Source organism: Ochotona princeps, chromosome 5 (assembly GCF_030435755.1).
Source record: "Ochotona princeps isolate mOchPri1 chromosome 5, mOchPri1.hap1, whole genome shotgun sequence".
Lineage (NCBI taxonomy): Eukaryota > Metazoa > Chordata > Mammalia > Lagomorpha > Ochotonidae > Ochotona > Ochotona princeps.
Window position 1 is genome coordinate 84,948,691 of NC_080836.1, and position 23,060 is coordinate 84,971,750.

Below are 23,060 nucleotides of genomic sequence, written 5' to 3' on the forward strand. Positions count from 1 at the left end.
GGAAAAAATTCTTGATTTGGGCATAATTTCTTAGAAAAGAGACACATTTCATTATCCTAATTATTGATATACCTTTTTATGAAGACTCATCCATATCTTTTCTTCCTGTCACTCAACTTAGTAGGTCAAGTAGGTTAATTATGTATCATTCTTTCAACATGATACATAATCAAGATATTTCTAGAACTAGAATGCAGTATGTAAAGCAAAAAGTTAGTACATAAGTATCAAAAGATCAGTATGTTGGATATTAAAATAATTACATGAGAAGAGTATTGGTCTTTATTTACAACTTTTGACCCAAATACCTATCCATAAATCATGGATGTTTATATTTTTTATTATACCAATTTCTGTGCAAAGAGCTATTTTCTACTCAATATAAATAGAGTCTCATATTAGAAATTCCACAGAATTCAAGCCAATCCTTGGTTCTCTTCATATGAAGTAGACAAACTGAACACATTTTCTTGGTAGCAAATGTGATATCACAGTGGATCATGTGCTGGCGCTCTCACCGCCATTCCTGGATACTGCCCAAAGTTCTAATTTGCACGGTTTGGCATTATCATTGCCTTCCTTTATTTTAGCTCTTTTTAAAAAAAATGTATTGAAGTTAGTTAATCTGCTGGTTGCTTTCATATTGCTTCATTCAAAATCCAAAATTGAAAAAGAACAAATAAAATCGTATCTTCAGTGCAAACTACATTTCTGAGTATCTTCCAAGTAGACATACCCAATCCAGTGTTTCTTCCAGTTCAGTGGATTCCCTCATTGAACCACCCCTAAACGTTTCAGTAGTTTTCTTGAACCACAAAGAACTGTCTCTAATTTCCTTTTTTATTTAGACGACTAACTGCCTACCAAGTACTATCACTTTATGGAGAAGAAAATGTTGAAGAATATGAAGGATGAGAAGAGGATATTTTCAACAACGTCAAACATGAAAACTTGACTTCCTGTTTCATTGAATTAATATCTTGGCTTCTTCTAACGTGAAAGACTTGATAATTAAAACAGTGGCCATTACATCATCTTGAGTACTTCTTATTTAAATTCTGTCAAGCAGTTTTGATGTAACTATCTTTACAATTGGAACTTTAAGAGTCAAAATAGGGAAGAAAGTTAAATAAGGATCAAGCCAAAGCAAAACCAATATGAAAATAAAAGACTTTAAAATATAATTACTAGTTTACAATTTGATAGAGACTCAAATGTTTTCAAAGCAGGGTTGGTCATTCTTACTTACCAACATAACAACTGTTGTCAAAAGACATTGGATACTCTATCTCAGTACTGATGTATATTACAGGAAAGGTTTTCCTTTTGTTTTAATGGAAACTTTATTAGGATTTCCAGGGGTGTGGATTACGTATGCATCAGTTCCTACAGATAGGAACAGATAGTAGAGGTGTTTCAACCTTCTATATTAAAAAGAAATTAAGAAATTGAGAACAAGTATAACTGCAGGCAGTTCTGCCCCATGTGGTCTGGTCCTTTTCTAGCTGTTCCATTCTCCTAACCAACCCAAGCAGAAAAATGAAGAAACGATACTGTTCCTCCTATCTTTCTCTTCAGTCTTTCCTGCTAATATTCAAGTTGTATTATATAAGCATGTAACTATCATTGCATCTCTGTATCCTCCACAGGGAAATGTCAACACTACTGGCCTTAGGGATAGAAGGAAGACCATCAGAGAAAGAGAGGGGAGTATGGAAACTGGAGTGGGCTTGTCTTTCTGCATTAAAACCACAGCTGAGCTTATACCACAGTATTCCGGTGTCTGTAGGGTGGAGGAGGCAGCACAGTGCCTGGCTTCAGGGAGAACTCAGAGAGGTATTCGGGATTCTCTGCCACAATAGGCCGGATCCGTCCATTCTGTTTATAAAAATATTTTGTGCTGTACTCCTGCAGGTAGTCTGGGTGCTGAAGGGTGCTTCGAGGTGGCAGGCTGTGGTTCCAGTAGTCAGGGTTGTCAAATGCTTTCTTGGCTTTCTCGGGCACAGACAGCACATTGTTCTTCAGGTACTCAGCGTTCCCCAAGGCATTGGCAAATGTGTTGAGGTACAGTGGCTCATTCACATACTCATCCTCTGCCTTGGGTGGACCACTGGAAGCCTTGTGATACTCGGGGTTATCCAAGGCTTGAAGATCTCCATTTTTCCTTCGAGAAACAAAGGGATTCTCTTCCACAGGATTCAGATATTCTGAAGGGACACACAAATAATCAATTAACATATTTTCTGAAAAACAGGTGGTCATCAGATCAAGGCTAAACACAATGGTTAGCATGTTTGTTGAGAACAAGAAAAGCACAAACTTGTTTCCACATAGCTATTTGTGTGTCACTTTTAACATGTGGAAAAGGTGTATTGTGGACCAGAAATGTCAATAACAAAGCAAGGGAACAAGCTGAGGATCACAATTCCTATCTCTCAAATGATTTCTCTTTCCTTCAAATTGAATTGGTCTCTCTAACATATGAGGCTAGTTATTTAAATGCTTCTGTTTCTACAAGTCAGTACTTTACAATAGAACTTAAGACTACATATTGGGATAGAAAAATTTAGATTAGTTAGAATTCTTGTAAATCATATGATAAACCCAAGGATTAATAATTTAGCTCCATGCAACAAGGAGGTAGTAGAGTGGAGAAAGAGTATTTTTACTCTGTGTTGTTTCCTGTGAATGCTTCCCAGAGAACTTATATACATAGGGAAGAGAGCATCTAGGAAGAACAGGATGAAACAAATCTAACTTGTCCTTCGTTGGCTCTATATGTAACTGTTTAACAAGGAAGTATAATTACAAAATTTGTTGTCATATTCCATCATAATGCCAAAAAAGAAAACTAAGTTTGAATCATGTTAAATAGCTATTTTGTATCTTGAATCATCCAGTAGTGACTATTTTTGTATGGCTCAGTCTACCAAACCCATCTGGTATAAGTATTAGCCCAAAATAAAATAATGCTGATAATTAATGCTGCTCTTTGCAAGCTTAGTGCTATTTCTAGTGTGTAATATAGATTGCATATAAACATGTACACACAGATGTAGCGGATCCTTTCTGGTGCTTTCCTTTTACTGCATACCACAAACCCCAAGTGATTCCTATTTTTGAGTCAGAATGTGGAGATGATGCAAGTCTTTGTTCAGAAACAATCTTTCTAAAATAAACTTTCTAAAACCTATACTTAGCCCAACAACACGTGGACCAGAAAAATTCCATCAAGTGATAAATATCACTTGTACAAGTTAAAAAGCAATAATGAATATCCCAGCATCATATATTTGAATATGAATTAAAGAAAATTCAACTTACTAAACATTATCCATTTGATGATAATCTTGTGAAAAAGGAAGTGCAACCCTTACTTTTACAACTTTATAAATAGCAAGCTAATATTAAATAATATATATGATATAATTATCATAGAACTAGAAGTCTTCTAATTCACATTGTATTACATTTTCATTGCCACTCACAAGAATATGGTAAAACTATTGTTTAACAATAAGTTTTGTTTGAAAAATGTATAAAAGAACTTCCAAGAGAGGCAGAATTTAATTTTCTTACTAGATTACTCTAGCTTTTTTTTTTAAGATTTTATTTATTGAGAAGGAAAGACAGAGAGGAAGATCCTCTGTCTGCTGATTCACTCCCCAAGTGGCTGCAACAGCCAGAGCTGTGCTGATTCGAAGCCAGGAACCTTGATCCTCCTTCAGCTCTCCCACGCAGGTGCAGGATCCCAAGGCTCTGGGCCATCTTGGACTGCTTTCCCAGGCCACAAGCAGGGAGCTGGTTGAGAAGTGGGGCTTCTGAGATTAGAACCGGTGCCCACATGGGATCCCGGCGCATTCAAGGCGAGGACTTTAGCCACTAGGCTATCGCACCAGGTCCACTAGATTCCTCAAACTTCTTAATCACAAGTATAGGAATACCAATATTAAAACTTTGCCTAAAACAATCTTTTACAGAAATTTGCATCTTAGTAGTGAGAGATAAAGTTTTAGACTAGTTGATAGTGAATCTTTGTAGGTTGCTTTAGAATTTTTCTATTACCTTTTCTCAATACAATCTACTTATCCATGTCCTCTGATTATATATGGAGAAATAACTTGAAGGTGAGAAACAATCTTGCCAAAAAGGAATCTGCTTTCAGGGTAATCGGCCACGTTTTAAGAAATCCTACATGTTGTTACTAAGGGGCTTAAAGTAATTCTTCATTAAATTAAAGATTTTATATACTTTGACAGATATGATTTTTTTTAAAGATTTATTCATTTTATTACAGCCAGATATACACAGAGGATGAGAGACAGAGAGGAAGATCTTCCATCCGATGATTCACTCCCCAAGTGAGCCGCAACGGGCCGGTGTGCACCGATCCGAAGCCGGGAACCTGGAACCTCTTCCGGGTCTCCCACACAGTTGCAGTGTCCCAGTGCATTGGGCCGTCCTCAACTGCCTTTCCAGGCCACAAGCAGGGAGCTGGATGGGAAGTGGAGCTGCCAGGATTAGAACCTGTGCCCATATGGGATCCCAGGGCTTTCAAGGTGAGGACTTTAGCCGCTAGGCCACGCCGCTGGACCCGACAGATATGATTTAACAAGTTATTTATAATATTTACTTAGGGAGTCTATAAATTGCATCTGTAAGTGAGCATACTCTTATAGAAAAGTACAAAATAGCGTCATAATAGACCTCATAATGTAATATAGCTTGCTCTCACCACTTAAGATAATTGTTTTATTGTGTTATTAATAACAATCATCTGTCCTTTCCATTTCATGTTGCTATCAGCATAAAGGAAAGATCTTTGGGGCTTTTTGTTTCAATTTTGATTTTTTTTTGATGTATATGTTTAACATTTCTACTAGAACTTTACAAAGTCATTGCTATGCTTTGTAAAGTCACAATCTGTTAGGCTTAGGTGTACACCTATAGGTACAGATACACATATAGGTATTAAAGGTCACATCTCCGATTTTTTTTAAAGTGTTACACAATAAATCAGATTTTCCTATAGAAAACTATGTTATTCAAATAACACCTTTTTAAAGGATGACCAGATATTTTATTAGTGCCATCAGGATCTTCATATACTTTTTTCCAACAACTCAAATATTTATGATCTGCATAGGAAGCCCATTAAAGCAGTAGTTCTGAAAACTTATGATGTGCTACTGGGTTGAAATATTCTAATTTAGATAAGTTTGGTTAGTTCTTCTCAAGGTTGACTGCTCATACACATCTCCTGAATATCTTGTTAAAAATCAAGATTCCTATTTAAGTGGGCTCTGAAATGTTTATTTCTCAAAATCACCCAAATAATGTGGATGCAACTGATTTCCTACCACACATAGAGGGAACTCACACATAGAGGGCCTCTTGTGGGTCACAGATGTTACACAGCACAGCTATCTACCAATTTCCATTTCATACTTGGCTTAATTTGATGGAAGTGGATATTGAATAGCAATCGTTTCACAACATTCAGTGTGTACCTTGTTTGGGTTTGTCTCGCATAGGGGTCATGTAACCTTCTTCATCCAGTTCTCCTCGTGGGCTCCTTTCCGGGGCAAACACCGTGGGGTCTGCGCTGTACCTCTGGGTGCTGCTGTCCTCTTGAAGATGGGGTGCCACTGGCTTGCGCAGGGTGCCATTACAACAGGAGTCATCAAAAATCTCAGCTGTGGCACCCTGAGCGACGGGAGCTTCGGGGATCGTATTAGTCGTGGCTCTGTAGGGCACGGACACACCCGGTTCCGCAGCGAACCCCCCATCTCGGTACACAAACTGGTTCTGGTGATGGTAGAAAAAACATTTGGAGGGAAGATGTTGTCAGGAAAATCAGTAAAAAATGAATGCTAATAACTAAAAGAACACCAAACCTTGCATTTTTTAGACCATTCATAGCATGTATTGATGTGTTTTCTTTCCCTAGTGACTCATGATTTGAATTTTAGACTGTAAACATTTAAAATACGATTTGTTCTAAAAATATAAATCATAGGAGAATAATTTGGAAGCGTGTATTTTAATTTTCATAATACCTGGGGTAATAAAAAGTATTTGATGTACTTCTTCCACAACTGCCTAATTTTGGGGTAGCTTTTAAAGTGAATTTTTATGCAAACAGTAGTGTCATTAATTGTAGACAGCTGCCCTTATGAACAGAAGAAGAATAAAAAGATTCAGAATGCTCCCGTTTCCTGCTGCCCTTTGGTTACTGGAACTCGAAGTCCCTCGTGCCTAACCAGGGATTTGTCACTGAGAGTCTGTTTTTTCAGCACATGACCTCTTCTGAAGGAAGCAGCCAAAACCTCCTTATCTAGAAGCATAACTCATGAGCTCAAACTCTCCAGAAGACAACCCAAAGCTGCTGCTGAAGCATGATGTCTCCTTTTAGGATTGGCTGAGATAAAGCACACCTCCAAAGGCAACCACAGAGTCTACAGCAAATTCTTAACTCACTGTTGGCAAAGGTGAGATGAGGAATGATGGAGAGACAGAAGAGAAGAATCATGCTAAGCAAAGACCAAGCATCCTAGCAGCTGATGGTTGATTGTGAAATACTTACTCCTGACATAGGGGTGTAGGCAGGAGGAGGGCTGTGTCCAATTTCACTCTGATAGGAAAGAAAAATGGAATGATGGATATAATAAGAGGCAACATGAATGAAAGAATAAAAGACAAGAAAAATAAAAGGCACATGTGTCAAAGGCGAAAATGCGCACAACAGTGATTTTGCCCAAACAGTTAAAATGCATGCAATTCTCACCACAGGTAAGTTTATTTTTATATGACATGAAAAGAAAAATTATATATAAGAAGCCAATTTTTCATTGAATTAAAATGAGTAGACAAGACATATTCTTCTGATTAATCCAAGAAGAAAGAAAGAAGCAGCCACTAACAAACAGTTGTAACTGAGGGACAGTTTCCTTATTTATGTGTTTAGTGACTGAAATTGCCACTTATCACAGTATTCATTTTATAAGAAGAAAGAGGTCCAGGAAATACAAGTAGAATTCAATTTGTCTACAACAATTTTTGCTATCAAGTGACGGTGACGTCCATCATGTCACTGAAGTCAACTTGTCAGAACAAACTCATAAAAAGGAACATTCTCTTTCGACTTTAGTAATACTATTTTAGTTTCGGTCTTACTTCTTATAAAGTTAAGAAACAGCAGAAAATTTGGATAATGGATTCCTTTCCTGAAACACACATTACATTCCTGCTACACATTCAGAATCAGTCAAAAATAGGTTTCAGTGGTTGGAAAAAAAGACATCTGTACTTCTATAGCTTAATATTCCATCCTATGGGTTAAGTGAAAGAGTGAAAAATATAGTAAATATGGAGGACAATATTCCATAAGGCAAGGAGTACAGCTTATATGGATATCAACCGTATATATGTATGTATTTATAAGTGTGTGTTTATATATACATTATATGTATATTTCACTCATTCATTAGACACACTTCTTGAGTTACTATCTATGTGCCAGGCACTTTCCCACTCTTCTGACCCCTAGGAAAAATGAATAACATGGACAAAAATGGATGGTTTAATTGCTGTCCCTCAAATTTAAGTGGAGATAACTAAAATATAATTTTCAGACACCTACACCTTTGATGTAAAACATATTATTCCAGGTGAGTGTTTAGAGATTCATAAAACAGTCTAAAAAGTATGTGGCCCCATGGAGATTATTTAATGTCAATCAGTACACCTAGATAATACAATTTTCCTTAATAAACTTAATCTGTTCAACTAATCAAGGGACAAGTTCTGAATGTGTGTGGTGAATTTGCATTTTAATTGTCTCCATGATTGCAAAGGTTTTGTGAACATTTACCTAGTTTATTCTCTGGTAAGTCTATACATAATATTTTAATATAGCTATCAGCATATTGAGGATATGACATGGAAACCTACATATGTGTAATATACATTGTTGTGAATATTTCATACAATATCAAAAGCCTTGGCCACAGTGCCAATTAGAAATGGCTTGAGAATATGGCCAACCAAGAAGCATCTCAGACCCCTCATTTTCATTTTTGGTTTCTCTACTTTTAGTGAATATGAAGCAAAATAATGTACATAAATGAACTCTGTAAACCTAAAATATTTTATAAATGTAAAGGATACATAAAATTTAAATATTCACATATGCTAAATTGAAATTTTAAAGTCAAGCAATCAAAATGCCAAAGCTACTCATCAAAGAGGTATTTTTAAATGCTTACCTGTTCTCTAATCATCTTAAATATAGTCACATTTTGATGACTTTTGGAAAGATATGAAATCAAATACATTTGTTCATATCTCTGAAAAAATGAATTTTCTATACAAGTCAGTGACTTGTAAAATATAGGAATGATATAGTTTTCTGGTAGTACTTTATCGTGTTTAAAACCTTGACTTCCACTTTATTGTTAAACTTCAATGGCTTAACAAATATTTAACAAATCTGTTGAATTTCTACAATGAAAGCACTAACCCTGTGGTAGATGCTAAAGATACAATAATATGTGAGGGAAAACAGAACTTTTTGGAATCTACCCTGATATTAGCTTAGATTATTAAAAGAAAAGTAAGAGTAAAATGAACCTAAATTAATTTAACTATATGAGTAAGAGGTCTTCAAAATGCTCAGGGTAGATGTATAGTGTGAAAAACAATTATTCTGAATTTTCAAATATTTTAGCCCACTCAAAATTTAAAACCCCACTTTCCAAGAACTTTTGATGCCTATGTATATCAGGAAGCAAGGTATTCTAAGATCCTAGTTATTATCAGTGTGCCGCTGACTTCTTAACTTGCAAGAGTTGCTGTACTGGAGAATGCTTGACCACACTCCCAGCTGACTGCACATTCAGCATTTCATAAACAGGGATGAGCGTTCAATGAACAATTCACATGTGATTCTTCGTCAGGAAAACAGTTTATTATCTATAGTCATGATCTGGGCTAGAATGCCTGCAGTTGTCAAGGCATTGTGATAAAAAATAATAATAATAATAAAAATCTGGACCTCTTGCAGTTTCTCTGTTCCAAGACACGAAGTGAGGCTTGCCCTATTAGAATGCATCCACTGTCCCTGCTTCCACAGCCTTTCTGTCAACAACCTGCCAACTCTGTATCTGGACATACTGCCAAATAGCATCACAGTAATAGGAGTATCTTTATGCTTTGCCCCATTTTCTGCATTAAAATAGAAAAACGTGCTATGCAAAAACCCTTTTAGCACTCATTGTTTTAAGGGTTACTGGCTGCTTTTTATGTTTCTGTTTCCATTTTTTCCAGTTTGCATTTTAAAAAATCTGTTTTCCATGATAAAAAGCACCTCGTTCACTTTCCCCTGGAAGGGCAAAGCCGTTCCAAGGGAACATCTGTGAGGCCAATTAGCTGGGCTGGAAATGTGATATAATTGTTGTTTAAATATATTTAAATTACATGTTAATCACTATGTCATAATTTATAGGCTTTGAAAATAACTTTTTGTACTTCAGAGCCAAGCCAGATTTTACTGGTTTTTGCTGTTTTTAGTTTGCAATAAGCTCTTCTCATTGCTCTCTCCCTCAATTCCCCACCCTTCAGAGCTGAACTTTTATTATTGGAAAGAATGACAGCTGCAAGAAAACTGTTTGAGTAAAAATTAAGATCCTCACAGCAGTCAGAATGAGCTGGAGTGACCTCAATGTTCTGAGCAGAACGAAGCACTGCTCTCAGCTAAAAGGCTTTTGTTTTCTCATTGTGTCATTTTCTGCTGCCCATCAAAGCCCAGCTTTGCAGATCTTTAGGCAAGCAGCACTGGGTGCATCTGTTCAATTAGCCAGTGAGGAGGGGATTTACTGTCAGCAGGGCAGGGATAGAAAGAGATGGGTTATGAACTGGAAGGTGACATGGAATTTGCTCTGTGGGAGATCTGTAAGTGTGATGGATACAGTTGAGTTAAATTTTGTGGCCACATCATTGGCATGATTAACCTGAACTCAAATGCCAGAGGTGGTTAAAAGGAAAGGAAAGGAAAGGAAAGGAAAGGAGAGGAGAGGAGAGGAGAGGAGAGGAGAGGAGAGGAGAGGAGAGGAGAGGAGAGGAGAGGAGAGGAGAGGAGAGGAAAGGAAAGGAAAAAAGCACAATATCTTCAAATACACTAAATATAGTGTTCAATCAACTTTAAAATACATCAGCCCTATAATGTACATTTAGGTTGAATGATAAATATTTGAACCTTTGTCATATTTCATGCACAGTAATTCTTATAATACTGCATTGCTTTATGTTCTCTCCAGAAATTCTGAATTATTAGCCACATGGACTATGTCCTGTGATACCATTTAAATTTTATTTTGTTAGTAAACAAAATACATACCTCATATTTAACTTCTGCTACATTAAATGTTTGCTTAATGAGAGATATTATTTTATCTTAAAATAATCATTTTATTAGTAACTCTAGGATAATAGTTTTTAGGGTCAAAACCACTCTAAATTTTAACTAAAATGGGGAATATATTTTTGCAAACATTTCTAATAATTCAGCATTAGTTTATTATGCATGTTCAAACAGTAACTGTTCTCCATCATGTATCATTTTTGACATAAAGACATGCACTCTTTATGCCAAAATTTTTGCAAGTTATTCATCTATTTGGATTCATACTGTGGACTCTTTTTATAAGAAACTCTAATTCTGAACAACAACAAAAAATATACGCACACATACAACATAATCATAACCCTACGATCCAATTGAAGAAATCTTGACATGGGTTTTCACTTTATTCCCTTTTCTGGAAATTTTTCATTTACTTTCATATCTTATCATCCCTTCTGCTACCCTGACACTGTACCTCAACTCTTCTTTCAAACAAAATCTCATGGTTTCTTCCGTTTTTCTAGTTTTAATACAGATATAATGTCAAGAAAATATCATAAACTCATTTTCAGGTTTAAGATTCTATAAATCTTTTACAGTATTACTCCATCCAGATTATTTAATTGGCTATGAGTTCTTAAACTAGAAAGAAACCACAAATATGATATTAGGAGTTAATAGTACATACACCATGCATTACATGATTTTCAAATGAGAAAATATATATTCTGATAAAATTATTCCTTTCAAAATGATCTTGCACTAAAATAAATATATCTTTAAGTTCTGTTTTCCATGATCTTTTTGAAGTGTTCTAATATATGCATGTACTGATTATTCCCTATAAGTTCTTTCTTGAACTTATATGGTTTTACACATAGGTATATGTACACATTGACCTACCTTGCCCAGAGCAAAGGCAGCCCAGAAGCAGAGATAGTTTAAAATAACTGCAGTACACAAGGATTTTCCATCACAGCACTCTTGTTTATGGATTTATTGTTCCTAGCACAGGACTTAAGTCAATACATTCCTATTCCTTCTGGACTGGTGGTAACTAAGCTATTGTCTCCCCACGCAGCAAGTCTTACACCCTTGCGAAATCTCAGTAGAACAAGAGGCTATTTCCCTTTAAAATATTCATGACTAGATGAGTCAATAAAACGAAGCTGAGACTTCCTCACTTCAGACTCTCAGCTTTGAGTCTCACTGCTCTGAGCAGCATTATATAATGAAGTCAACAAATGCTATTAGCACAGTGAGGGAGGAAAGGGGCAGTGAGGAAACCTAATTGACATCAGTATCTGTTCACACCTTCTTCCTTCAAGTTAGGGCAGTAACAGCATTCCTATTGCCTGGCTTGAATGAAGAAAAGACACAGCAAGGAATGCATTGACTGAAGGATGAGTTCTAAATTGTTTGTGTGAATTAGATAACTTATTTTGCATGTTTATATTTTTTTAAAAAACATGCTGTGATAATAGAAGCTCTTCCTAATTATCTTGTAGCTATTAGATCATGAAAAATGCATGTAGCTGGAAATCTGAATAGGAACATTTTCGAGAGGTTTCTGAAGAGTCCTTTTGTGGTTAGGGGATGACAGTTTTTCCTGACTTTCTATGCATGTTTAAGAACATACAGTTCTGCTGAAACATCTTTTAGGGTAGAAATGAAATATAAAAGCTTGTATCATGCCCCAAGTCTTGACTAGTCTGATTCTTCAAATGAATTCTAGAGTTGTCTCTGAACTTCTGTTTGTCTTGTATCTTCATCATGAAGAGTATCTGATGAAGACTTCCTAATCCATGAACAATGACTCCATTGGGTTTGGCAGCTTTTGAAGAAAAGAAATTCTATAGAACTAGAACAAGCAAGTCTCACGAGGGTTTTCGGCCTCTAGGAGCATACTCTTCCATGCTTTCCATTAAGTCACACGGTCTTTAGTAAGTTCCTTAATCTCTTGGGACTTGGTTTACTTAAGTCTAAAAAGAGGAATCAGGTAAAGGGCAAATAGTGCGAATGATTGCTTTCATCTATCAAATTATTCATATTGAATATTCTTTAAGCCAACATTGCCACTTTTAAATATCGTAAAATACTATTGGTATTAGAACAAAATATCTTGCAATTTTATCTCTTTTGCTTATTTTTGAAATACTTTATTCACCTTTTCTTTCTTTTTTGTGAATATAGAAAGTATCGCTTAGCCTGCAAGCAATGTATAATTTTATGTTCCTGGGAGGCAAAACCATGTTGGGATGTTGATTACTGAAATGTAATTTGAAATATGAGTTTATAATTTAAACTTTTTCTCTTATAGAGGAGACACTGAGGTTCCTGCCCTTCATTTTTCAAGGATACACACCTAGCTAGTGACAGTCCTAAGATGACCTGCTTTTCTGCTTTATATATATATGTGTGTGTGTGTGTGTGTGTGTGTATATATATATATACGCACACAAACATCCCATTACATCTTTGTATCTTACAGCTTCAAATAGGTGTACAACAAACACCAAGGACTTTGTTTTAGAGATGTTATTCAGGAAAAAAATACTTCTTGTTCTTAATATATCTGAAAGTACTTGCTCTAATCAAAATGTCATTTGTTCAGGCTGAGATACATATTGAAATAATCTTAAGGTGAATTTAATGGAGCTTTAATTTTAGATTATATCTTTTTTATTTAATAAGGCTATTGATTTTAGACAAAAGGAATATGCTGATACTATTAAATGTTATAGAACACATTAATTAAAGTAGTATTTACTAAAATGATTCTTTATTTGCAAAATAGTTTTTTCATACATACTATTTTTGTATTCTAGCTATAAAAGCCAATTATGAATCATTAACATAAATATATTGTGTGTTGAAATACTTCTGTCCATATGGTGTTTATCTATATAAATGTCTAAATAATTTGATAATATCTAGGAATGACAAAAATAAAATAAATAATCTGTGGTACAGGTTTGAACTAAGAATGAAGAATGAGGAGGTAATAATTTAGAATTTGAAATTCAAGGTGATAGCTTGCTGTCATATGTTCTTGTTTGTACTAGGAGAAAAATTAAATCTCAAATATGGGTTTTCTACATTTGTGCACACATATATGTACATATGTGTTTCTGTGGCCATAGACACATTAAGAAAATTAACAGGTTAAATAAAGAATAACCAAGCTTACTTATCTGACTCTGTCTAAAATACTATTTTTCGTAGACTGTCATAGGCTTACTTGTGCTTTGTTTTACTATTTTCATATACAAATATTATTGGTCAGCAAACACATTTTGTTCACTGAAACCACAGGTACTGGGAAGTATGTGTTAGCAGTTACTTGGAGTCACTTCATCTATTTGTTAAACAGTAAGCATCAGCGAAATGTCCAAATGTTGTCTTTAGCAATAATCCATGCTTGAAAATTTTGTTAATTTATTCAAGACAATATCCACTGCAATCCGTATGTGAGAATCTAAAAACTAGGAAGGACATAACTGTGTATCAGGAAATACAGAACCGATAACATGAAAATCAGTGCTGCAAATCTTACAAATCTAAATGTGGCATGTAGATTTTCTTTCATGTTTTACAAGACTGGTGTTGTTCACAAGCAAACAATTCAGTGTAATGCAGACAAAGCCGCACAGTGTTCACATCATTTCATTGCGGACCAGGTTGGGAACATCATCGATTATGCCAGGATGAGCAAACTGTTTATCAGGTAAAAAGTGATTTTGTAACAATGGCCTGTTCATGGTACTCCTGCTCTTTAAGCTACCAGGTGGCACAGCTGTTGCTGTAAGTAAAAAGATTTCTAAGAGTCCACCTGGATTTAGCACAGCTGGTTTGTGTGGGCTGATTTGAATAATATTCTGTGGCTACTTGGGTTCAGCTACTGATAGTGCAAACAGCACATGACTGTCCCATCAGCCCAGAGCAAACACCAGTTACATTTCACTGAAACAGGCTGGTATTTACAACTGATCTGTGCCAAAATGAATATCAGATTGAAGGCAGCGTCCCGAGAGAGAGAGAGAGAGAGAGAGAGAGAGAGAGAGAGAGAGAGAGAGAGAGAGAGAAGCTCTTCCTAAGAGCCACTTGTTGACCACAGTTTAAGCAGCTTTTACTGCTTTTGAATCTGAATTTGCTGCATATTAAAAAAGGAAGAAGAAAAATATAGAAAGAACTCCTGCATGTTCTCATGCTTCATTTTGGAATTTTGTGAAATAAAAGGCCACTGATACTTTTTGGTTTCCTATTTTCAGTATTTACTGCCACAGTCAGCTCAGATCAGCCAGGATCAGGGTTACAACAATTTGCTAAGTTCCTTACTTTTAAAAATTTAATTTTTTATATTTGTTTTTCTTTTTTTTACATTTTATTATTATCATTTTATAATACTTTAAAAATTTAGAAGTAAAGATTAAACAGACCTAAAACTAGAGAATCAAATATGAATCTGTAGTGGATGCCAGAGATGGCCCAATCATACACCTCTGTTTTCTGTTAAGTTCAGTAGAGATGTCTTTTTCCTTGAGATAAAACAGCTAGCTACTGACATGAAAACTCAGCTGGCCTAATTAGAAAACTATCTCATGGTTTCCTATATATATAGAAAAAAAAATCTGTCCAGGTTCTTCAATAGGGTCTAACCCCAGGCAGGGGCAACCCAGGTGAAACCACACAGCAGGTGACGTCTGATCTCACAGAGGCTTACTCTCCAAAGCAGGCTTCTGGGTTTCAGGTCTGTGATTGTTTAATCCTCCTTACCAGACCGTTGGGCCCAATCTTCCCTACTTCTGCAGGAAATACGACTTAAGGACCTCCTATTCAAAGTATACTACTCTGGGTTAGCAACTCACATTTTGAAATGTTCCCTCTTAGCTTATGCTCTTCTCTCCTTGGAAACTTGTCTTGAAGCTACACTGGAGGGCATCTCTTCAGTGTGCCGCTTTAACAGAGTTTGTTCTCAGAAGGTTTAGTGGACCATTTGGAAGTACCTCGGGTAATACTGAAAAACTATTGACTCTCAGTCCATTCCGATATAATTAACTGCTGGTCTGACACTCCCCGTGGAACATCTCCACAACATTTCAAATGTCAGAATGGGAGAATATGTCTCCATACTTCAAATCTGAGTCATTTGTCCTCCTCAGCTCGATGTTATTAACATGTTCAACTGTGCCGATCAAATATTTAATGTGATGCTTTTAAGCAGTTTTGTTTATTTTGAAAGTTAGACAGTGAGACCTCCCATTCACTGCTTCACCCCTCAAATGTCTGATACCGAGGAGCTCAACTCGAGTCTCCCATGTGAAGGACAAGGACTCAACTAACGTGATCGGACATCTGCTGTCTCCCAGCGTAGGGACCTGGAATCAGAGCAGAGGGTTTGTTTGAGCCCCCACATTCAGAGAGAATGCAATCATCCCAAGCAGTGGCTTAACAGCTGCATCAAATGCTTTCTCTTAGTGTTGGTTTTGGTGTCTCCTCTCTTTCTCGATTATTCCCAGAGTCCAACCATTATCTGATCTCACTGTCACTATTTTAGATCTTTTTAAGGTGTTAACAAAATGTAGCTGTGTAACCAGGATGCTTTGAGAGTAAAAAAAAAAAAAGTACTACTAAAAATTAGCTAGTGATAATGGATGGAAGTAGACCAGGCCTTGCTTTGGAAAACCATCACGTATGATGAATCTTAATTCTCATGTCCCGTCTGGGCTAGGTTAGTACCTGCTAGCTGGTTTCCATAGTCTTTGCCATTACTGCAATCTAATATTCAAAATGCATTCTCCTGCTTAAAAACTTACAAGACTTGCTGTTACTTTCAGGCTTACTGAAGTCTCCATTTTCTTGTGGCTTTGAAGCCTTTTGAGAACTCGTATGATATTCAATTTCTATGCCTTATGTCTCTGCTCTGCTTTCAAATAAATTACCAGCAGGTCCTAGGATGGGACATTCCCTCTAAAATCTCCAGGCACATCCCCAAATTCTAAGTATTTCCTCAAAATTCTCTCTGGCTTCTTTGTCTTGAATATATGTTGATCCCATGGACAACTACCATTACCTAGATTATATTTAACTATCAATTCAATAAACATGTAACAAGAACTTCTTATGTTATTACAGATATAATGCATCAACTGTATCCTAATTGTTTATTTCATTTGTATGTCTTTTTTTAGTGACAAGCCTATTTAGAAAACATTTTAATTCTAATTTACCATTACATCTATCATTGCTACGTAGTCAAGAGCAGACAAAGTAAATGTTCAGTAGATATACTGCATATTAAGATGAACAGAAAGATGCCTTAAACCCAAACTCAGCAATGATTCCTTTGATGAATATCTCAGGGACTCCATCAGTCAGTTTTATATATGTTTTAAAGAATTTAGGATTTTAGTGTTCCTTACATTATGTATCACTGAGGGTAAATCCTGAGTTGAAACAGAATCCAGATTCAATTACCTATTAGAACTCAGCTAGTACACCCACAATCTCTGTCGGTATCAGGTACCATGTCTGTAAGCATTGTTTGAAATTTACATTCTAATGTCAAAACAACGACAAAATGTGTTTTCACAAACAGTGAATGGTTGCAAAAGCAAGGGGCATTGGAAAGTTAGCCTGAGATTCTACTACAAAATGTGATACTCTCTTGAGATATTTATGTATTTCTTATTTTTTGGAGGCCTGGGACACTTAGGCTTCAGCTTCATTGCTGAAGAATATAAATTGTCAATAAAGTACAGAGCGAATGACAGACTTTGAAAGAAAAGATACAGCAAGTAGATCTAAGTGTCCTTTTTCTACAGGTGCCTCCTACCACTCGCCATGGTTACACATTATGAGGTACAACACAACCAGAAAGTACAAGATGTCATTATAGTTTTCAGAAAGTATATTTAGGATAATCATGGTTTATTACAGAAAATCAAACTGTATGTCAATGAAAGCCTAAATCAATATGATGAAAAGGAACTAGTAACAGAACAAAGTGATTACAGAAGAGCCCCCTCACCCACGCTCTGCTGCCATAGGATAGCATCTTTCCTGAAGTTCTGTGCCTTTATCAGTAAAATCAAACTCACGGTGCCTGTCCCTTCGCCTTATAAGTACTACAGGCTCACGATCATGTTAAATAGCTTTAGACTCTATATAAATGTGCAGTGCTTTATGCAGCAAGTTAAATAAGGTGGAAGTTTCATTTTGTAAGAGTCTGTCATATAAACCATCCTAAATGCTATGAATACAAGAAGCATACATTTCTTTATCCGTTAGCATCAAAGGGTTCATACCATTACACGATCATTGATATGAAAGCAAATGTGTGATGTGATTATTTTGCAGATTTTGTGTCACCAATATAATTTGAAACAACTATCAAAATGATTGGCTAAAAAAAAGGACATCACTGAGAAAAGGCAGATGTTTGGTGCAATAGTTGTCACTTGGGATGCTTTCCTCTTACATCTGAGTGTCTGGTTCAAGTCCTGGCTCCCCACTTCCCATCCAGCTACCTGCTAATGAGTGCCCTGGGAGGCAGCAGAAAACAGTTCAATTTCTTGGGTTTCTGCCACCTACATGGGAGAGCCAGATGGAGTGTGGGCTCCTGGGCCCACCCTGGCATAGCTTTGGCTCTTGCAGGCATCTGGGGAGTAAACCAGCAGTGGCAACATTTCACCATGTCTTCTGTCTCTCTTTCAAGTAAAAATCATAACTACCTTGTAGGTTTATTTGGGATATCTCCTGAAAAATATGCATAGCTCACTTAAAGTAATTTTAAAACATTCTTTTGAAAATCAAAACTGATGTTTTTTCTTAAACTAGGTCTGAAACAAAATACAAAAACAAAAAAAAACCAAAAAAACCCTCTTAGAACTGTTTCATTACTTTGTCATATAACCAAGTCATGTAAGTTAAGGGACTGACCTAACAGTAGAGATTATGGTGAATAAAAGAAAAATCTTCATTTGCTCTGGTTTTCTTTATCTGATGAGGGTGAGAGAGTCAAGGGAACACAAACATTATAAATGTGCATTTCTGCAGAATGTGTGTTGACCTTGATTTTCTTAAATCGCTTCTTCTGAATGCTTGAAAGCCTTCAGACAGACGCCCGCTAAGATCTGTCCCTGCATTCCTACGGAGGCACTGTCAGCAGGCCACAGCAGAAGGCCTCTGTGCTGGACGTGTGCTCAAATGGAATGTCTTCCTCCCTGTGACGGCTGTCTTTTCAGAGAAAGCTGACCCATTAAGAGGAACACATAGTCATGTAGAAAATGTTTGAACTCTCACCCTGTTTTGTGGAGAGAATTCCTATGAGACAACTCTTTAATAAATTGAGATCTAAAGAACTGTCAAGTTTCATATAAACATTTTTAAGAAAGCTGTATCTTGAAGTAGAGTAACAAAATTATAAAACGTTCAGATTTGCAACTGAGAAGTAATTCAATAAATAGCTTGAAGTTTGCAAAAAATATATTAGAATATTCCACATATTCTACATCCAGTTGGTCTTTCAACCAATGACTATTAGACAACAGAAATTATTGGACAAATAAAAAAAAAGCCTCTGGTCTATTTCGCAGGCCACTTTGTCCTTTATCTTTTCATCAGCACAATTCCCGTTTGTCTTAAGGAAATATGTAAAGCCAAAATGCTACTGTGTTATAATAAAATAACATATTAATATTTGCTCTTACAAAAATAATCACAAAGGTTGTTGTTCATGCCACAAACCTTAAATATTGGGCATTCAAGATTTTTAAAGAATGCTTAGTGCTTCTATCACTTAAAAATACACAAGATTTCTAAGAAGTTTTTTTGTATTTTGCTTCACACCTAATTTTAAAAAAGCACAAGAAACTGAAGCCAATTTACCACCATCATCTTTTAGAGTAACAAGCACCTTAAACAGATCAACAATTTCAGATTAGTTTCTTCTTTCTCCCAAATTTAATTCAAGTATTAAGAAGTTACCTAGAAGCTCTGATTTGTGTAAACAAGTTCAGAATGCTATAGTTTTGCCATAAACAAATAAGAAGGGGGCATTTAGAACATTCCTAGAACTGACCACTTAAGTTCTAACTCAAAGGTGCTCAAAAGTTCAAATGAAAGTAATTAAAAGTAACATGAAACTGGCAGCAATTGTAGGATTTTTATCCAGTCTGTTGCCATGTCAAAGCATTTTGAATGTTAATTACGCAGGAGGAAAAGATATTTCCAAGAGAACTCGACACAAGTACAGGCTGTGAATTATTTGCTTTGAAATGCCTTCATCTTCTCCTGCTTGGAAATTCTAGCCAAGAGAAGAGCAAAAACAAGTAGCAAGTTCATCCTAAGCTTATGGTCAGGTGAACATTCATAAAATGTTTATTACTTCACCAATAAAATTTTAAAATGTGCCAGGGTATCCTCCTCCAGAAAGAACCAAAGAAGCACAATAAATAAAAAGGTTCCTTGTTATGATAATAAACTTGCAGAGTCCATGCACCTCACCAGCCTGAGACGCCCCAAAGTAGGTTTTTACTAATGTCTCTGTGAAACTAGGAACATATTAACTCCTGCCTGCCTGTCCTCCTTGTACTTCCCTACTGTCTTCTACCTAAAGGTGGACTTACCTTGAAAAACTGACATTTAAAAAACTTAAGGCTCTTCAATTTGAGAACTCTGCCAAGACCTGCTGAAGAACTCTTCAGTTCATATAAATTTGTGATTTGTGCAAAATTTACAAAAGGAATTTTAAAACATATCAAACTATTTGACTAGCATGTAAAAATCGCACATTCTATAGATCATCATATAATCAGTATAAACTGATCAGATCAGGTAATTAACAATTCTGTTTCCTCTTTCTGTTTGGAGCCTATCTGTTTCCCCTCCAGTTTTTTGACACAGTATATACTTGCATTAATGTGACCAATAGCTAACCCATTGTTTTGCGCAGCACCCAAGTAAGATTGTTTCCACTGGTTTAGTTCCCCTCTCTACTCCTACACTTAGCATCTGTCCCCTGATCTATCCAACCCTGCTCTCACTTTCCCGAAAACGCTTCTTTCCGCTGCTTCTTTATCAGAAATCTGGCATCTGTGAGCAGCCACCCTGCACACTCAGAGGGCTGCAAGGAGTATTTTCTGTAGAGGGAGCACACATTCCATGACTCAGCTCAGACACCTGAGCCAGTATTAATATGAGACGCCGCCCCTCTCCCACTTCCCCATCCCCCAAAAGATAACTTGCGGAAAAATAGAGTTAAACCATCAGTTTATTTTTGGTGGAAAAAAAATCCAAGCACAGTTTTGTTCATCATGCAGATTTCCATGAAAATGTTTAAGACCCCCCATGGGTGATGTGGGTAATTAGAAGTCATTCCAACCTGCTTTATTTTAATCTTGTTAACTGCTTTATCTTAAGCTTGGTCCTCATCTGTGTAACTATTACGGGTTTCGGAGGGACTCAGCACTCATCTGCCCAGGTTTCGTTGGTGTCAGAGTGCTCCCTTGGGCTCAGCTCCAATACCTTTCACCATGAATCCCACTGACTGCCCACACATTCTGATTTCTGAGCTTCTTCCTTGCTTCATACTGCATTTTAATTGTTGTATGATCAGACCTTAGCATCATCAAGAAAAACACCCATCACAAATTATAAAAATATCTATTTTTTGAACAATACTGCATCGCTTCCATTTCTGCTAGTCTTCATTCATTGATCCGCTTTCTCATAGTCAGTCCTGCCTTTTTGTGCTTCTCAGTTCCTTAACTCAATATCTAAGATGCCCTGTTCCCTTTAGCAGAAGAGAAAGGATGATCCTTTCTTTTTGTTGCTACCATATATTATGTAAACATATAAAAATACCCTAGCATAGGACACAATTCAGAGTAGGTATACAATATCTGTGTTTGTAAAATTATGTTCAGTAATGTAAACAGAAGGGTAAAAAGAACTTCCCTCAATGCCAGCATTAGTTATATCACAGATGCTCAAGCTAGTCTTTGGATTCTTCAATTCAACACAACTTTTTCGCTGCCTTACCACTTCTTAATTTTTGGTACAGCCTTGGTTTCTCTCCTTTACCCAATCTATCTATAGGTTGGGAATGCTTCCATCTAATACCTAAATTATAGTAACAAAGAATCTTCGCTATCACTTATTATTACAACTGCATGAGCCCTCCTGAGCCTAACAGCTACCAAATAGGGAGCTGTTTGTTTCCATCTGCATATCTTCTGTGTAGCAACACTTTACCTAATGCTGAAGGGACAGAGAAACTTGTATCTGACATAAGGGTTTAAAACTTATTACATTTTCCATCACAATTGACTTCTTACGTAGAACTGTCTAAAACATGTATTGGAACTTCTTCACCTGGGTCCCCCTAGAATTCTATCCGTTTGTTCCTCCTTCTTTCTACCTTCTCTTATCTCTTTGATTACATTACTGCATTCAAGTGATGTTCAAATGATAAATACAGCTAATTGTATTTCAAAGTATTAATTCTATTTGCTTATATTACTCCTCTGTTTTTTGCACATAATAATCACATGAATGTCTTCCCAGTTGCTGTTTATTAAGCTTGCTGCTACTTTCAAATTCTATTTCATTATACATCATCCACCTGGCATCCAAACACTATTGATTCTGTCAAAATCATCACTTACATCAAACCTCACACCCATCTTCTTTGTTTCCGAAGGTAATCAGTTTTTCTTTGTGCTAATTCATGCATCAAAAAGTTACCAGAATTTTCCCCAGAGATGTCAAGTGTGAGCTTGTTGCATCCCTGCTTACAATGTTGCTTTGTTCCAGTACTCCCTCCTGTATTCCCTCTGGCCCTAGACTAGCACTTCCCCATTGTACTTTTACAGGCTAGCTATTTATTTGTAAATCCCTTGGTTTGAGTGTTAGATGTCACTCTCATAGTCATTTATAAGGTCAGGCATATAGTAAACAAATAGTAATTGGTGATTGAATAAATGATTGAACAGATGCTCATCAGCAGTTGCCTAAATTAATCATCACTTGATAAAGTGAAAATTCCTATCTAAATTAGTGGCTATTTGGTCACCACTAAGACCATTCAACCAGCCCTTACACATCAAAATCAGTATTTATGAAAAATTATGCTGAAAAGGGGGCAGGAAGTAAACATTCTCTACAGATGTTCTGCCCTGAAACAAGGGGGAAACAGCTAGGAAATGTCAGAGGTAAAGAGCATTTACACTGGGGTGAAGAGCACAGACTCCTGGCCAGAGTGGTCTTGCAGCCATAAAACTGTGGCTTACAATGTCTGCATCTCAAGTGGACACCGGTTTGTGTCCCAGCTGCCCCTCTTCTGAAGCAGCTCTCTGCTAAGGCCTGAGCAAAGCAGCAGAGAATGGGCCAAATGCTTGGGCCTCTGCTGCTCAGACTGAGAGACCTAGAAGGTGCAGACCTTGAACTCTCCAAGTCCTGATCATCACTGCCATCTGCGGTGTAAACCAACATTGGATGTTCTCTGTCTCTCCCCCTTCTTACAACTGACTGTCAAACAAATAAATACATCTTTGAAAAGCAAAGGAGCACAGATTATATAGATTCTAGAATAAGATTCCCAGTTCTGTCATTTCAGAGCTGTGCCCCAGTTTCCTCATATATAAAAAGTCAATAA

The 23,060-nt window shown here is 36.5% G+C and overlaps 1 protein-coding gene across 4 annotated transcripts in view; it reads right to left on the reverse strand.

The window, feature by feature from the left end:
• Positions 1-259: 259 nt before the first annotated feature.
• The window catches only part of ERBB4 (erb-b2 receptor tyrosine kinase 4), a 1,037,128-nt gene continuing 1,014,327 nt past the window's right edge, over positions 260-23,060 (reverse strand). For 2 of the 4 annotated variants that reach the window (XM_058664954.1, XM_058664955.1), the window contains exons 26-28: positions 6,587-6,634; positions 5,511-5,808; positions 260-2,207 (exon numbers count right to left, since the gene is read on the reverse strand). In XM_058664954.1, the coding sequence (XP_058520937.1) occupies positions 1,762-2,207; positions 5,511-5,808; positions 6,587-6,634 (792 nt within the window). In that variant the 3' untranslated portion in view covers positions 260-1,761. The remainder of the gene's footprint in view (positions 2,208-5,510; positions 5,809-6,586; positions 6,635-23,060) is intronic. The other 2 variants (XM_058664956.1, XM_058664957.1) reach the window with 1 other exon arrangement.